Below are 19,433 nucleotides of genomic sequence, written 5' to 3' on the forward strand. Positions count from 1 at the left end.
AATTCAAATACGTTTTAAACCAACAATGGTGTTTTACAGTTACACATAATAATTCAAATTACACCCGGGATCTTTTGAACAATGTTTTAAAAAATATTGTAAATTATTATAAATAAGTTTGGTGTATTTGGGATGCGTATTTGTTATAAAATCGTGTTAATATTATTCCCCTACCGTGAACAAATTTTTTATAAATGTATATATATAAACTGAAACTACATTTCTTTCGTATGGCCTCGTGGGCGTGTGATTAGCGTAGCTAACTCTTAAACTAAAATTTGTCGGTTCTAAACCCGGCAACTGCGAATTTTTTTTTACTTGTAAAAATAATTATGTCGCACGCAACATTTCAAAACTAATAAATATATTTGAATTAATGTATGCAAATAAACGTTAATTTATTAATTTAATTGCACATTTCATTTCACTCCTTTGTATCCATACGAAATAGTGATAATTCAATAAAAATGATTCAATTTTATTCATAAAAGTATGCAGATGTAGATTTTATCATGCAAAAGATAGAAAAATTAAAAAAAATTCTTCCTCAAAGAATATTATATTTTTAATGCCTAAATGGTTTGGTTGCAAAAACCTATTACGGCTCAGTCTCAGGCCGAATAAGGTATTTCCTTTTATTCTGGATCAATAATTTCATCGATGTTTTGTTATGACGTTGTCACGTTAAACTATCGTCTGTAAACCGACTTTACAGACAACCAATTTTTTTAGACAAAAGGTAGCCTATGTCCATCCCCAGGACATAATCTATCTCCTTGCCAAATTTCATTACGATGTGTTCAGCCGTTCAACCGGGAAATGTAAGAAACAGACAAAGAGACAGAATTACTTTCGCATTTATAATATTAGTAAGGATTCCGCTGAATGCTTATTGTGTAAGCCCAACCAAGATTCGGCAGCATGTTGACGGCCTTCGCGCAGCGGTCGTGAAAGTTGCTGTTGGTAACGCCCATCCATGCGGTCCCCGCTGCGAGGACGTTGCAAGTGGAAAGTGGTTTTTGTTATTTCATAAACGCTTTTAGCAGTGTCACAATACGAAACTCGCGTGAACGCAGTTTGGGCCAGAAAAGTCTACTACCAGTTTCGAATGGACTCATTTATTTTTTATCACAAACACTTTTGCGGGATCATCGTTTAATATTGAATTGATCCATATCTTAACCGAAACAGAATATCCTTTCCACTGTTTGTAGCAAGGAGTTATCTCTCCTGGTTCGGAGTCATACAAATGGTGCGGTGGAACATATTTTTGTAGGCACGTATCACTTTCGGCAAAAGTTTAAGCCAATTATAACTTTCTTTGGCTGAAAATTCACGATGAAGCAAATCCTTTAATTATTAAATCGTTTTGAAAAAGAAGCTTTGACATCGATATAACTTGAGTAATTAATAACTTTACTCTATTAATTAAGACTTGAAAGGACTTATTGTAAAACTCTGCTTCTGCATTATTTTGAAAATTTTTTATAATGTACCTCCACTTTTAAAACATGTTCCGTGGCTGCAGTGACTAGCACTCCTGTCTTTTTTTTTAAACTGGAACTGCATAGCAACATTTGCTATACACAAATATAACTGTAAGGATGTACTTGAAACCACTAATCACTTTACGGTATGGTATCATCTAATTTAATCAATCTGTAATAGATCATGATGCCCATTTATTAACACTCTTCTACGAGGAAATATTTTACGAACTTCGCGATGCCGTTCGTTAGCAATCCCACCGAGCGCTGCTCATTTTGCAATATATCTTGCTTCCATCAATTCTTCAAGTATCGATATAACTTGGTTGCTGTGTCCAGTATACCCAACGACTTTCGAAGCCATTAGTAATCTGAGTGTAACAACAATATGTTTTAGGTTATCTCAATAAGCAGATTGCTTTGTGCGTTGCAAATCTAATGAGTAGTATGTAATAGGGGCTCCGACGACTGGCTTCTGTCTGGGGAGTCGATGAGTATGAACCAGAATCTTTGGTTGTGACTTCACGGCGGCTATTTTGGACTTTACAATATTAAAAATTCCTCAAAAATGACTCATTGTGTCTCAAAATTCCTAAAATTTTCAAAATTCGCGGGAAACATTTCAGTTTTGAGAAAAATATTTCCTGTTTTTTGTCCTCAAAAAATGACTACTATTTAGGTAAATTACTTAATGGTTTTTGAATTTTTTTTGGACTATGTTTACGAATTTTCAATATGGCTTCCAATAAGGCTGAAAGAATGGTGGATTCTACGAGAGCTGAAATTCTGGTGACTGGCACTACAGACTCTAGTAAAAAAAAATGAAAACAATCTGGCGGCAGTGAACTCTAGCTGACAAAAACAAAACGGTGAATCCAATATGGTCACCTTGACGTCATACTGGAAGGTGTAATATATATTCCCTGACATTATACGGCTATTAGTCTGGGTTAAGGGCCTGTCACCATTTTTAATCTAAAGACCTCGTTGGGAAGTGAATCGGGGACTTCAGCCTATTAAGTAAGTGAATATTTGGAGAAAAAAAAATATATATATATTAGTTAGTCACAATTCAAAAAAATTAAAGTTGATAGTTTATGTGACCTCTGAGGAAAATAGCACCACTTTTGGTTAGAAAATTTGCCTTTCTCTGAGGAAAATTTCTCCTCTCTGAATCAAAAATTTTTAAAGATAATTTTAAGATATTTCCCCTTGAAAAAGGGAATTTTCCTTGGAAGTATGGCAAATTTGGTATTTTTAAATTGTTTTTGAGGATTTGTTTGGGAAATATGTGGCCACCGTAACGTTACAAGCCAAAGTAGCGGTCACCAGCTTCAGTTCTAAAGCATGAACCTGTTCTGGACATACGTTTTCTAAACTTCTGCTATTAATTATTATCTGAGATCAGTAATCTGAGCGCTTCAAGTACTTACATATATTTCCTTTGCACAAAATAACATAAACCATTTAAAAATTGTATGGGAGAAATTACTAAAAAATCGTTTAAAGTGAATAGTAGTTTTGGTTTATTTTATTTATAACTAACATTTTAACTTCCTGTTGTTCACTCTCAGTTGAACAAGTTCATTCCTTCTCGCCCCCTTAAGAGATGAACTTTCTTAGTAATATATGGCATAGTATTTTAGTTAGTTAGTGAAAGGGTCTCAAATGAAAATGTAAAATTAAAAATTCTTCGGTAGTTATGAAATGATGGCAGAACAGACGGACAAACAATCAGGTAAACAGAGAACCAACAATAAATATATATATAAAATTTTGTTTGTAAAATTGTAAGTAACTTTTAACAATAGCTTTCTAATAAACAAAAGTTAAAATACTAACAATAATAACTTATAATTTATATTGTTATAATAAACTTCTATAAAATTTGTTTTTCTTGTAAGTAGTATTTTTTTACAGTACTTCCTTTCACGTTGGTAAAATTTATATCTAACGTAATGCATTCTCTATACCCAGCGAACCACACGATAAGATGCATCACGAAGAGCTTATACACATTTACCACTAGAAAGTTTGAGATTAGTTTTTCCCAAGGCAAAATGAAATTTTCAAAGTCACCCTTTAAATTTCCTTGTTAAGTTCTGGACAATAATTTTAGATGTAATTTGATTTTACATTTTAAAGAGCGATATAAAATGTGTTGTATAATATGTGTAAAAATAAACCAATAGAAAAAATTTGTATGGTTGTTAATTTGCATATGACAATCATATAGTATACATCAGAATCAAGGGGATTTATAGTCTATTGAAAACAATAAATTTCCTACTAATATGAAGTAGCTGTGTGTTTAATTGAATGGTTTAAAGAAGGACTTTATTAGCAATACCTTTACTCAAAATCTAATATTTGTTCACTGGCCGAAATTTATTCTTACCCTACCCTTCAGGATATAAAAGTTGCTATCTCGTACAAATAGTTTCCAATTATATATATATATATTTTTTTTTGAAATTACACTTTCCAAAGGCAATTTGATTAATGAAAATAAGAGCATGTTGAGGAATCTAAAACAAAGTTATATAAAAATAGGCAACTTAGAGAAAGTTTGGTATTATTTATTCAAATGTAAATTAAAACATTTAATTTAGAAAAAAGGTTGTCCTAGAAAATTAACTGGAATCTTAATTCTTTCACAGCAAGCCACTGTACAGGTCATCACCTCTGTGATACGAATTCCGCATGTAGCAACCGTCATGTCGCGATTCTAACAATATTTTAAGACGTCTTAGCAGTCTAATGTTACACCAATATTAAATATGGAGGTAATACATTTATGTGTATCATATCTTTGACACGGAACCTTCAAACGAGTATTAGCGCACTTCGGAAGGCGATAAATATCAGAAAACACGTTTATAAACTCATTCACGATGAAGAAAAAAACACCCACCGTGAGAGAAAAGCAGAGAAAAAACAGGTTCCCTCGACCCGAAAGGTGAACCGCGATACCTTACCCTCGGTCAGTGTTCGCGCAGAGCAGGCTGGGTGAGCATGCTTGTGCTCGTGGCTTCCTGCTGCCTTCTGCAGGCCGCACTGGCCCACAAGTGGTACAACTCAGCGCCCATCCTGCCTGCAGTAGTGGCTTCCTCCGAGCATATAGCAGACCCCCGCTGCTACAACCACTCCAGGATGTTCCTGCAGGAACTAGACAACTACACGCTGTGGGCCGTGCAGAGTATGTATCATTCTCTTAGAGCACATTCCACGACACCACGCTTTAATACAACTTTATAGTGTTATTTGTGCTTAGGGTTATTTCATCATCGTAGTCTTTACAAAAGTTAACAAACAATGACGCAGGATATTAATCTTTCAAATGAGTTAGGCCTTGATTGCTTTTAGGAAACCATGCAAAACATAAATTGAGATTCTCAGAAGAATATTTTATTTAGGGTTTTGCTTATTTATACTATAATAAAACAGTAGTTTTTTTCTGTCTGTCTGTCTGTCTGTTTGTACGCGGTGTTCCACAAAACTACTATACGAATTTTAATGGGGTTTTCAAGTTAACTTGAGAGTAGCAGAGAAAGTAATATAAGCTTTATTTCATCAAAATCGGCTCAAGGAAAGAAGAGAAATCTTAATTTTATGACATACAATATAAACAATATAAGAAGCCATTAGGTTTTGCTGTTGTAAGGAACTAAGTAGAGAGTAAGAAAAAAATAAAGATCCTGGCAGTTTGTAGTGTCGCCATATTTGTTTTAATTTTCAATACCCTTTCTGTATATTACAATTTAAATTGCAGAAAAAAATCATGTTTCATAGACACATAAATAGTGAGTGTGTGTCATTTCTCTATGTCCACGAGGTCTCGCCGCTTCAATTTTCTCCTAGGGGCGAACCCGTCTGCTTAGTTAAATTAAATAAACAGATTTTATCGTTGAATGATTTATTTCATGAAAATGTGCTCTCATAAAGACACTAATGAATCACCAACATGTTCGATAACAATAAATTGTGATATGGCGAAAGTGTTACAAGATTGCTCTCTAATCGTTTGGGATGAATGCACGATGGCGAATAAAAAAACAGTTGAAGCTGTGGACAGGACACTACGGGACATTAGGTGCGATGAAAGACCAATGGGGAATGTCACACTACTCTTTTCAAGAGATTTTTGGCAAACTCTACTAGTTGTAAGTCGAGGGACTAAAGCCAATGAAATCAAAGCTTCACTGAAGAATTCTTAACTCTGGCCTCAAATAAAAAAACTGCAATTAACAATTAACATGAGAGCACAGCTGGGTGTTAATTCTCATGCGCAAGAATTTTCCGGTGTTCTATTAAAAGTTGGAGAAGGTGCCCTCCCTGAGCGACAGGGTCAGGTGACGCTTCCAGAAATACTTGGCACAGTCGTATCTTCGGAAGACGCACTCATACGTTCGGTATTCGGGGATCTGTCAAACATACAACATCAGGAACATACGTGGTTATGTGAACGTGCCATACTCATTCCAAGAAATGACCAAGCTGCTGCAATCAATGAAAATTTTTTAAACGAATTGAATGGGGCTGAAGTGGTTTATACATCGTTTAACAGCGTCCTTAATCAGGACGACGCCACTAATTATCCAGTTGAGTTTTTGAGTTCTCTCACTGCAAGTGGTCTTCCTGTTCACAAAATTGTTCTCAAAGTCGGTGTTCCAATAATGCTTCATAGGAACCTTACTCCCCCAAAATTGTGTAATGAAACCCGACTTAAAGTAACTGCTCTACAACGAAATATAATCGAAGCTGAGTTTCTTACTGGATGTGACTCAGATGAAACTGTTTTCATACCACACATACCTATCATCCCGAATAACTTCCCGTTCGGGTTCAAGCGCACACAGTTTCCAATAGCAGTTTGTTTCGCGATGACAATAAATAAGTCTCAGGGTCAGAGCCTTAAGGCAGCTGGTGTCGACTTAAGGTCTGATTGTTTTTCCCACGGCCAGATGTATGTGGCTTGCTCGCGGGTCAGTAATGCAGACAATCTTTACATTCTAGCTCAAGACGGGAAAACAGTAAATGTGGTTTACAAATACATTTTATGAAGTGTCTTCCCGACATTACATTTGAAAGTAGAAACATATTTACCCAAAATTTAGGTAGTAACATATTTTTATTGCAAAGACTGAAATGGAGGTGAGAAAAATTATCATTCGTGAACATAAGAAAACTACTACAACTGTATCAACTGTTATGTTATAATGTTAAAATTTCTAAATGGAGCAAGATAATACAAAATTCCATGCAGAAAAAGCGTGGGCAGCAGCTACGTTTAGTTATAGGTATAGAGCTATGCAAGCAGATTTTTCATATACTGCATGTATGCGAACATGTAAGAATAATCAATCTATCTTACTATAATAAAACAGTAGTTCTTTTTCTGTCTGTCTGTTTGTACGCTGTGTTCTACACAACTACTATACGAATTTTAATGGGGTCTTGCGTATACAGTCATTACTTAATTATTTGCCTTCAATGCAGTTACCTTATTTCACGTCCAGCGAAGCGGGCGGGTACAGCTAGTTGTTCATATAAGTTTCTCCTGTCTCTGTATGCTTTCGTTGTGCGAAGCAATAGCGCGGTGTTAACCGTATTAATTCCAAAACTTCAAATTACCGTACTTATATTTTAATCTAGATACCTAATCTTTTCATATACAGGGATGTAATGCTGATAAATGTTTCTAAGGTAACAAATTAACCTTTATATAACTGTTTAAATTACTAGTGGTGAAATACCCTGTTACTCCGCGTGATGACCGTACGTGGTAGGTACGTGTTGTGCCCTCTAGAAATTTTGGTTTGAAATATATCATCCGTTAGAGATGATTTTGATATGTAGATAATACTAGTTCTTTTTTCGAATGTCATGAATTTGTTACGAATATGTTTTTACTTATATTTGCATTAATGCGTGTTCGTGTCCAAAATCGTGTTGTTTACATTTGTATCGAAATAAGAAATTACTTTCTTACTTTATTTTAATACCTTATGAAATTTTGTTTATGATATTACATAAGCTGGCATAGATTAAGACATTTTAAGTAGTACCTAAGTAAATGTTCCTCCGGGGACAAGGGCCAGGGTCCAGAGCCGATGAGCCGAACTACATGTTGAAGCGTGACATCACGGCGGTCATATTGGATACCCTTAACATTTGACTTTTACTTTAGCCTCGGAGACCATATTGGATCCGCCAGCTATAAATTGAGTGCCCCACTCACTAATTTTTCAATTTTCGTTATGGTCGCCATCATGAATTCTAATAACATGTCCACCATCTTGAATCTGATCTTACAGCCACTTTTTTGATTCTGCCATAATGTCCGCCATTTTGTTTTCGTCTGCTAGAGGTTGCCAACTGAGATGATATCACGGCCGCCATATTGATATTTTTCAGTTCTGCTGGAAGCTGCCAAACCTGGACACCGACGACTTTGTTTCTGTTGTTTGTCCCTAGAGAGCACCAGCGTCGCTCTCTCTTATCATATAAGGTCAATGTTCCATTATCTGCCAGAGCTGCTGTGGTCCTTAACGATGTATTAATTAATTTACTTTTTATCCAAAATACATTGGAGGCGCTGTGATTCTAACCATCGCAGCTCTGACCTCTAGTTTGGAAAACATATGCCTTTGACCGCACGGCCATCAAGACATTTTCCAGACTGAGAATTAAATAAATCTTAAATATAAAATTCTCGTGTCACAGTTTTCGTTGCCATACTCCTCCGAAACGGCTTGACCGATTTTGATGAAATTTTTTGTGCTTATCCGGTATCTATGAGAATCGGCCAACATCTATTTTTCATCCCCCTAAATGTTAGGGGTAGTCCACCCCTAAATGTTAGGGGTAGTCCACCCCTAATTTTTTTTTTATTTCCAGTTTTTGGTAGGAAATCACCATGGCAACGGCTGTTGCTTTGTTGATGCTTCATTCGTCTCTATGGCAACGGCTATTTCATTGTTAGTGCAGTCCTCATCACCGTTGAAATTTTGGCAACGGGAATCGCGCGTCAGTGGCGTACCCACAAGGAGGGGCATGTATAATGAGCGGCGCAAGAGTGATCTGCCTGTAGACTGCCGTAGCGAAGTACGGGTACATCAGTTGTACGTTGCGTGCACGAGTCGGGAAACCATCGGTGCTATTCATTTTCTCTCCGGTACATTATACAGCATTGTAATAAATATTCACTGAATTTTTTTTTATTTACCATTACTGTAAATGGGAGACGTGTCTTAAATTTTTTCCATTAGTATAGCCGTGCGAAGCCGGGTCGGGCAGCTAGTGTTATATAAAAATTACACACATGTTTGGACTCGTAATTTTTTTTTATTTGAAGGAATAATATTATATCCAGTTCGAGACAGAACCACTATCTTGTATTAATACTTAAATGTTTCAATTATCGTTACGGCAGCCATCTTGAAAACCTGTAATTTGTATGCTAGATATTCGGAATAAAAATATAAAAAAATAATTTATTATATTTTCAATAAAAATTATTAAAGAAACACAGTTGCATATTCTGTTATGGTTGCCATCTTAAAAATTAGTAATTTTTGTGCTAAAAAATTGTGACTGTTTTAAATTTATAAAAAATAATAAAAATGTAAATATATAAACACACCGCCATTTTGAACTATTACATCACTGTTGCAAATTTCGTTTCGGCTGCCATTTTAAGAATTATTTTTTATTATCCAATATTAATGAGAAAAGCTTAAAAATTAATGAACAAATTAAATTAATAAACACTTAAAACAATTAAAAAACGCACTTAAGTCAGGGAGTCCTCGGTTCGAATCCGGAGAGGTAAAATAAAAATGACGTTCGATCCTTACTCCACGGAAGCCGCCACCAGACTGACCTCTCACCACTAATGCCAAGGTATATATATATCAACCGCTAGTATATTGTCATGTCCGCCATCTTTTTTCGTCTTCTTCTCTCCACCCACTTGTTTTTTTTCCTGCTACAGTGTGCTGACACCATTAAAGTTAATTTTTTTTCATTATAACTTTGATCTTGACTGTTGACATTGAACTTTGACCGAGACCTTAAAATTTGACCTTAACCTTGGCTTTTCACCTTGATCTTGAACTTTAAACTTGAACTTAAACTTTGACGATGTCCTTGACCTTGACCACGGCGACCATCTTGGATCCTCCATCTTATGTTCAGTACTCGCTAGCAGAAGCGCTAGTTGACACTCATCGCCTGCTCGAGGACATTGCTACCATCTTGTTTTCAGTAATCGATACAAGCAGCACTACTGTCATATAGTACACACTGACTCCTTTTGAGTTACCATCATGTTTGTTTAATTCTTACCCACTAGAGTGCAGTAAAATTTATTATTAATGTTTTTTACTTAATGTTTCAAGTCATTTTATTCAGAGTTATATTTATTTGGCGAATTTCTGCTACTAAATAAATACTTACAATATTTTTATCAGGTAGAAACTTAAACAAATATTTCATTACTCAGTTCAATAATATGTGATAAGTCGGTTGAGATACACCATCACGAAAGACGAATTCTTTTCTCCTTGCGATCGATAGTGAGCATCCCGAATCCCAAATAAAAGAAAGAAATAATTTTTGCCACAACACAACACGGTGGGAGATCTAAGAAAAAGGAAGGGGGGGGGGAACACAATACACTCTTTCGAAGAGGGGGTGAAGAGAAGAGGGGAAGGAAGGCTATGACGTGGCGATGAAGTGATAGAAGCGACGCTCGCTTCAACACCCACCCCTAAAGTGCCCCCTACCCAGAGATAAAGCCCTTGAAGAAACATCTTGAAGTGACGAGCGGTACATCGTCGAGCAGACGTAGTGAAGAGGATCAGGAACAGAAGCGACGCGGCGGCAGCCCAGCAGGAACCACGCCCCTGGAGGGCCCGCACCCAGCTGTGCACTGCAGTCCCGCGGGAGTCGGAGATACAGGGGCTCCAGTCCCCATGGCACAGCAAGCGGTCAAGACAGGAGGGAGGGGACCGCGGCTCGAGCACAAGGCGCGACCCTGACGTCACTCTGGCGGCGTCCAGGAGCACGCGGTCGCAGTCGCACACAGCGACACGGCGACCAGGGTCTCAGGAAGGGCCTCTGCCTCACCGAGCGGCCGCGCTCGCACCGCGTGCTACCGGGTGCAGACGTCGGCGGGCATCTCAACCGAGGCACAGACAGGCCTGGGACACATGGACGCCAGCGCGCAGCAGGCACATCAGGCGCAGACAGGCGCGGGCCCTCACTCGGGCAGGCAGCACGGAGGGGCGGAGACGTCTCTCCGCGGGTCGCACGAGCGCAGAGTCCGTGCACAGCCACGGAGGGCGCGCGCGCAGCAGCTGAACACGGACGGACCGCCGACGACACACCGAGCACACGAATACACGAACTACACCACACCCGATATCAAACTAGAAGTGATGACTTCAGATGTTTAAATATATGTATAACTCGAAAAGAGTAGACAAGTAATATGGGTAATTTATTGGCGATTACGCCCAAAAAACATTCTTATCTTCAAAAATTAATAAAAAACGAACATCTACCCAAATATAGCTAATTAAAGCATTACTGCACAAACAGTTTTAACTGTGAAACATGTGCCTTTTAAATTTGACGTTTATCGTTAACAGGTTGCAATAAAACAGTATTAGTGGCAAGGAATTTAAAAATTTTGAAGGACCCTTGATAAAGGGGCAAATGTTTAACATTTAAATTCGCTACCAAATATGGTAAGGTAAACGAACGACACAGCACCATGTCACCAACGGAAAAAGAATGGGGCGCCCTGCTGGCATTGTACTTTCACGCTGCGACGTTCCAAGCCTTAGAAAGATTGCAGGAAACGTCCTCCAAAACTAGATCCAATTCAGGACCGCTCAAATTCGAATTCAGTGGCAGTATCTCCCACTGATTGAGCAAAGGATCGGATATTTTTCTCACCAGGAAAGGGACGAAAATGGGAAACCCAGTGGCCGAGTGACGGGCGGAGTTCAAACCCACACACGTTCACAAAGTCCAAGTCTGCATCCCATAACGTCTGGTAAGCACGGTAGAGAGAGGTGAGAATACTCTTCAGGACTTTGTTCACCCTTTCGGATTGGTTGCCCTGGGGGAAATAAGCCGTACTGTAAACAGGTATAATTGCCCACTCTAAACCCATACTCTTATAAATAAAAGATTGAAAATACTTAGCATTTTCAGAAACTAAAATACAGGGTGGTCCGAAGATTTGCCAAACTTGGTCTCTTAGGACTTTAACGATGGATGTAGCTTTCATATTATTAGGGGAATCAGAATGACAAATTTCGTGAAATTATTTAAAATGACCAAAATACACATGTTTCATTTCCTAGAGCAAGTTAGGGGCCGAAAATGTGAATATGCAAACGTGCCATAGCGCCACTGGCGGATCGCCGCAGTAGAGGGCCTGCTCTACTGCCCTTACTCTAAATTTTCCCTCTTCTAGGTGTCCCAGGATGGTGCCTAAAACGGTCGAAGAAGCGTCAACCTGAATAGTGAAGCGCTTTTCAAAATCGGGGAGGATGAGAACAGGAGGTGAAGTCATACACTGTTTAAGCTTAGAGAACACGCTTTCTTGCTCATCGCCCCAGACAAAAGGAACGTTTTTCTTGCGCAGCTTGTTCAGCGGAGCATTAATGGGGGCAATGTTGAAAATAAACCTCGAATAGTAACCAAGCATGCCTAAGAAACACTGCACACCCGTAACATTTTTAGGGCACGGGATCCTAACAATACGAGCGATTTCGTCAGGATCCATGATTAAATTTCTCTCAGTGGTGATATATCCTAAAAATTTAACACGTTTCTTAAACAGACTGATTTTCTTATGGTTTACAGTGAGGTAAACCTCCCTCAAACGATTGAATACTTCCTTGGGATGGATCAAGTGATCTTCAAAAGAGTTACTATACATGATTATATCGTCAATGTAATTGAAAACCAATTTAAATTTAAAATCACTGAGTTCATGGTCCAAGACATGGCTCAGGGCCTGACTCCCAAAATTAACACCCATGGGGATTCTATTGAATTCATGATGTCCAAAGGGGGTGGAAATGGCAGTGAATTTACGGCAACTAGGGTCCAATATACATTGGTGAAAACTTTGATTTAAATCTATTACCGAAAATTTTTTTGCTTAACACAAGTGTTGTAATACGCTTTCTACTGTAGGCAAGGGCCAGGGATCTAGTGTAATTTTATGGTTAAGCATCTGAAATGTTGAACAATCCTGAAGTCTGAGCTGTCTTTTTTTGGGTACCAAGCAGGTAGTAGTACAAAAATCTAATGTAGAAGGGGAAATGAAGTCAGCGGCCAACATTTTCTGAATAGGGGGAGAAAGCTGATAATATTTGCAATGTACTGGCACCTTGTCACTCAGGTGAAAATGGTACGGCAAAATATCACATTTCCCCAACTTACGTGTGATAACTTCGGGAAAGGCTTTGACGAGATCAGTAATTGCCTGTTCGTGGTCCGCAGAAATAGAGGTGTCGCAGGACATGACGATAGGCACACTCGCATCATGATGCAACTGGAGTTTTACTGCTGGGGCAAAACCAAAACACAACTCATGCCGAGAGGCATTTAGGACACAGTGAGTATTACTCAAAAAATCCAATCCCAAAATTATTTTGGGGAAAGTCTGGGAACAACGACAAAAGGCCTATTCCACGAATATCCATGAATTTTGATATGCAAAACAATAATTTTACTTGCGCGCACGCACTGGACGTTAGCAAAGACTAAATCAGTAACCAAGCACTGACTCAACCAGGGATACTGCTGCAATAATACTGAGAGGCGCTCCTCGCTTATCACAGATCGCGGGACACCTGTATCAATGAGAGCAGGGAAAACAATAATTTTGGATCTTAACTGATAAATAATGCAGGTAGGTTGGTACGCAGGGCGCAAACGAAACGGCTTCTTTTCCGTCCCGTCAACGCCCGTTTCCCGGCCAGTCAGCTCGGCAATGCCCTGACCGCTTACAGGGAAAGCATTTTCTTTGCTTTAAGTGCACTCGTGGCCAAATGCGCCGCAATTTGCGCACCTCCCGGCCTCGCGGCTCGCACCACCTTCCGCGCCGCTCAAGGTCACGGTTACACCAGGTGACCTGTCACTCACACCGCCACCATGCCCAGCCCGCCCCTCGCGGCGTCGGTGCGGGACGATACCCCACGTCACCGGAAGAGACAGCTTGCGTCGACGACACGAGCAACAAAGATTCCGCCCTGAAAACACGGTCCGCTAAACGAGGATCACTTCAAGCGGGTGCGGTAAGGGCAGCAGGATATTCAGCTCGATACTTAGCAAGCACAGTGAGACGGCTCTCAACCTCACCATCCCAATCACGTACACTATCGAGCGTAGTAGGCGGAGAGAGCATGGCGCAATTTTGCCAAACCTGCGGCGATAAATTTCCCAGAATGAGTTGCACGAACTCAACCTCCGGAATATTCAGCTCTAGTGCTTCCACATAAGCGGTTACCGAGGTGACATACTGCATGACACTTTCATGTGGTTTTTGTAACAAAAATACAAGCTCATGCTTGCGTGCGTCGAGCATCCTTGGAGGACAGACTGATCGCACCAAATATTTCTTAAAATCACAGAAACTCGTTTCTTGCACGATCGCCTCTGTCAACAAAGGTACATAAGTACCGGACAACTTACTTAGTAGTGCCTTCATAAAGGTGTCAGAGGGAACAAGATTTAACTTAAATAAATGCTCCGCCGCTATGACAAATTCAAGCACAACTCTCTGGTCACTCCCACCCAGGATAGGCAAAGGCTTAAAAGTAATAAAAATAACTTTAAATGGAAGGACGGAGAGGATGAAGGACTCGCATCAGGCGGGATCTCCGCAGTTAGGCCCGGGGCCTCTCGCGAGAACCCGACAACCCGGGGACGCATCTCTGCCACGGTGTTGGTGGGCGACACGGGCATCCCATTCTCCTCCAGCTCTTCCTTGTGGAGCTGATACATCTAGGCGATGCCCACAGGGGTGCCCAGCAATCGGTGAAATAGTATAAATATCCCTGATAGAAGGGACAATTGAAAAAGAAATGATTGAGTGATAGCAGAAATAATAAAATAATTTATAAAAACATAATTCAATATATATTGTTCTTTTCTCAAATGGTAAACATGGTAACAAGCAGCTCCTCTGGAGCATAGGTAATTAAACTTTGAAAGGTATACAATTATATAGTTCAAATATTCTTTTAGATGTCAAAATTAATAAACAAATGAATTTAGTTTGATCGAGCACAATAAGATGGGTAGTGACTAAAGTGTCCAAACAAATTACACTTTAAGAAAACCAGCTAGGAGCCAAACAGCATGGCTATGAATAGTACTCGATATCAGATAATCATTACGTTAACGAGCCAAAAAGCATGACCATTAAGACAAGTAATAAATATTCAAGCATAAAAAAATGCGAGTATCCGATAGTACACCCCTGTCAATTGATTTAACGTACTGCGCAGTGCAAGGGGTACATTTCACATGCCACACGTGGCTCAAATTATGAATTTAAAGAAAACACGGGGCTAGCCGTACGAAAGTCACTAAATAAATTACGACCTACAAGAATAAAATAAGTGACAGGACAAGCCTGGCTCTGGTTGAGGATGAGGAAGAGCAAATAATATTAAGACTAAGCAAAGAGTCTAAGCATGGGCACACAAAAACCTTGACTACAATCATGTGCAGGAGCTTCGACAACATCACACAAAAATTACATCTTGCAGTTAAAGTGTTTAATAGGTTAAGCGAACAATTAACGTGGCATAAATCAAAGATGTCGCAACAAGCAAGGGTACTGTAATAGGCTATGCTAATCATACCAATGCCCCGGAACTAACAAGCAACGAAAAGCAAACAAGTTGGAGTAAACACATCGTGGTTCCAGAAAAATAATGAACTTAAATAAATGGCCCTGACAACCAGCTAACATTAAAACTAAAGAAACTGGAACGCACGCATATTTTTACGTTAACGCACGGCCGTCTCGTGCCAGCATCTCACGTTAGACATTCAATCCAAACTTGTTATATACATACAGAACACTTGCTCATTCCTCGACCGGACTGACGACAGAAATGACCGCAGTTACACCTAACCAAAACTTAGCAGAAGAGGCCCGAGGGCACTAGAACACATCAATTTATACCCTCGCTGAGATGGCGTGGCGATCGCAAATCGTCGGCGAGGGACCTAAGAAAAAAGAGAAGGGGAAACACAATACATTCAGCTGGAGAGATGGTATGGAGTAATAAGGGAAGGAAGGCTATGACGCGGCGATGACGTGATAGAAGCGATGCTTGCTTCAAGTGCAATGTGTAACATGCAGCTACACGACAAATTTGAACGAGTACATGCCTGTACAAACTCGCAGATTATGAGGCAATGGCACTCACAGAGTGAGTAGGAGCCTGCATATATAAAGGTATAGCAACAGTTCGTGCCTTTAGTAGTCGTCCGACCTGGAGAAGATGTTTTAGTTTCATCCTGCCAATGTGTATGTGAGCGTAAGACCTAGCTTCAGCAGTGTTGAGTTCAGCTACTTGAAAACTGGATATCTGTGCTCATATACGGAAATCTGTGATGAAGCATGCTCAGCACTGGATTTAAAAACTTTCCTGTGCTCTACGAACCGACTAAGCAGCGGCTAGATTGCTGCGAACCTAGAAACTGTGCCGTCTAGCACATGAGACCACGCACAAGCCTTCCAGACACCTTTTAAGAAGTACTCACCTCGCCTGCATGTGCAACACCAAACATGGGCATTTTGCAACGTGTTGCGACATGCATTGCATCCAGGCAGACACCCAACCGATGTGCGTGTGATCATAGTTCATTCAGTGAACCTGTCTGAACAAGCTTCGAGGCATAGCCATGCAATCGTGGTCACAGACGTTGTATATCAATGTCTCACTGAAGAAGTTGTTGCCGAAGAAGATGACCGGTCAGATTCCTGTGTTTCTGAGCCTGAGACTGTTCCTGAGCTCGAGACCAGCAAACCTGTTGCAAACAGATTCTATGAGGCAGTCCATGCAGCACTAAAAAACTTTGTTTACAAAAATTCTTGATGCCCTAACCTTAAATATTTTTTTTTACTATTAAATGGTTAAATCTGCCACTTGAAAGTTTATATATATATAATTTTTAGGTTCCTGCATTTTAACTAAATAAAAAATTAATTTCGAAAATTGTCATTCTTTCCACTCATGTAGTATACCAGTAAATTTGAATATACAGGTATAAGCAAGTTCTAGACGACAGGACTCCTCAGTCCACCTCTGACATGATGCAGGGTGGATCGGCTTTCTTAAGTAGGTTTAGATTTAGTTGCTGTTCCAATGATGGCTTTGGTGAACGGTATACCATCGACATCGGGACCCTGATGGTCCAAACCACGAAGGCAGAGACGTCTACAGCAGCAGAGAGCTTAATAGCAGCGGCGCCGGCCGCCGTGGAAACCCCAATGTCATCAGTACCATCAACTGCAAGACATTTCGATGCAATCTTTGATCCCGGCATCGACTTGAGATGTTCCATGGGTTGAAGTTTCGCCAGCAACTTCAGACTCCATTGAACGGTGGAATTTCTTCGCGCCAGTGAAAATACTGTTGTACGTTATTCAGCAGTAGTATATAAATGGGGTTCCGAGATCTGGCTTCTGGCTGTGGAGCCGAGAGCCGATCCACATCTCTGACGTCTCGTCCATCTCTGACGTCACGGCGGCCATCTTGGATAAGCGTAACGTGACACTTTTTCGTGCATGCAGCCGGCGTAACGGGACACAGCGTAACGGGACATAACGTAACGGGACAAGTAGATCACGGCGGCCATTTTGGATCCGTCATCTTGGATCCGCCATTTTGGATGACGTCATTGTGTGTTCTCGAAAATTCCGGTGGTGATGTGTTTTCCGCCATATTGGATGATGACGTCACCATTGCAATTTTCGTTACGGTCGCCATCTTGAAAATCCGTAATTATTATCTGATTTTAATGAAAAAAATTCCAAAATTCATCAAAAAATTAACTTATTCGAATTCTGATTGATTATATCGATTCCCGTCCTTGGTTCGATTCCCGGTGAGTGCAAACATCAGATCCTTCCTCCATGAAAGCTACCTAGACTGATCTACCACCACCAGTACCAAGGTATATATCATCAACTGGTATGACATCATGTCCGCCATCTTGTCTTCATCCGCTGGAGACCACCATCTTGTTTTCGTCAGCTAGAGTGTGCCGATACCATGTAGTATAATTATCTGGTCACTAAACTTGTGTCCTCAACTGTTGACATTGAACATTGACTTTGAACTTTGACCTTGACCTTGAAATTTGACCTTGACCTTGAACTTTGACCTTGACCTTGAAATTTGACCTTGACCTTGAAATTTGACCTTGACCTTGAAATTTGACCTTGACCTTGAAATTTGACCTTAACCTTGAAATTTGACCTTGACCTTGAAATTTGACCTTGACCTTGAAATTTGACCTTGACCTTGAAATATGACTTTGTCCCTGAAATTTGACTTTGTCCTTGTCGACCATCATGGATCCGACATTTTATGTTCAGTACATGCTACCAGAGGATACCACCTGCCGGAGTACGCCATCTTGTGTGTGTACTTGTATTATAGAGTACATTTCCATCTGGATTATTTTATTCTAACCCGCTACAGTGCAGTAATCATTTATTACGGAGGTGCCCCCCGCCATCTTGAAATTCGACCGCCATCTTGAAATCATGTAATAATGTAGCTAGAAAAGCGGGAAAAAATCCAAAATTCATCAAAAAAATCACTCATTAACTTACATATCGATTCGATCCGCTCCAGTCCTTGGTTCGATCCCTGAATGATGCAAAACATTTAATTTTATGAAAAAATAATAACTTCAATAAGCCACGTTCAACATTCTTAAAGAGACTTTAAAACCTCTACTACCATCATCCTATAAGCCATCAAGACCACCATATTGAAAATTCGTAATAATTAAACTAAAAATTCAGGAAAAAGTTAAAAATTCATTAAATAAATTTGCAAACAATATACTGATTAATTAGGTCGTCTAAGGTCCTTGGAACGATCCTGGACGAAACTAAAATAAATTTAATTTAAATACCAGAAAAGCGTAAGGTTCGAGAAATAAAACACCACAAAGTCGTTTACAAACATAATATTTATTACACAATTTCTATCCTACTACAGAATCACTTGCGAAAGCCAGCAAACTTATAAACATTTAGCTTTGCATAGACGTGCAACGACTACTTCTTAGCTCCAAATAGCTCCAAATGCTCCAAACGGCCTCCAAATGGCTCCAAAAGCTCCAACAGCCTCCAAATGCTTAACACAGTTCCAAATGGCTCCAAATGCTCCAAACGGCCTCCAAATGCTTGACAGCACCAAATGTTTCCAGCAGCTCCAAATGCTCCAAATGCTTGACAGCTCCAAATGCTTCAAAAGGCTCCAAATGCTCCAAATGCTCCAAACGGCCTCCAAATGGCTCCAACAGCTCCAACAGCCTCCAAATGCTTGACAGCTCCAAATGTTTCCAGCAGCTCCAAATGCTCCAAATGGCTCCAACAGCCTCCAAATGCTTAACACAGCTCTAAATGGCTCCAAATGCTCCAAACGGCCTCCAAATGCTTGACAGCTCCAAATGTCTCCAGCAGCTCCAAATGCTCCAAATGCTTGTCAGCTCCAAATGCTCCAACAGCCTCCAAATGCTTAACACAGCTCTAAATGGCTCCAAATGCTCCAAACGGCCTCCAAATGCTTGACAGCTCCAAATGTCTCCAGCAGCTCCAATTGCTCCAACAGCTCCAAAAAAAGGCTCCAAAATGCTCCAACAGCCTCCAAATGCTTA

General features: G+C 39.9%; 1 protein-coding gene across 2 annotated transcripts in view; it reads left to right on the forward strand.

Annotated features, from left to right (window-relative positions):
* LOC134539803 (nose resistant to fluoxetine protein 6-like) overlaps positions 1–19,433 on the forward strand; it is a 194,394-nt gene that overhangs the window by 94,807 nt on the left and 80,154 nt on the right. Inside the window, exon 1 of one of the 2 annotated variants that reach the window (XM_063382074.1) lies at positions 4,480–4,686. The exons of the other annotated variant lie outside the window; for it this stretch is intronic. Coding sequence (XP_063238144.1) covers positions 4,503–4,686 — 184 coding nt within the window. The 5' untranslated portion in view covers positions 4,480–4,502. Of the gene's footprint in view, positions 1–4,479; positions 4,687–19,433 lie in introns of those variants that run through there. 2 annotated transcript variants of the gene reach the window in all.

The sequence above is a fragment of the Bacillus rossius genome, chromosome 16, assembly GCF_032445375.1.
Source record: "Bacillus rossius redtenbacheri isolate Brsri chromosome 16, Brsri_v3, whole genome shotgun sequence".
Lineage (NCBI taxonomy): Eukaryota > Metazoa > Arthropoda > Insecta > Phasmatodea > Bacillidae > Bacillus > Bacillus rossius.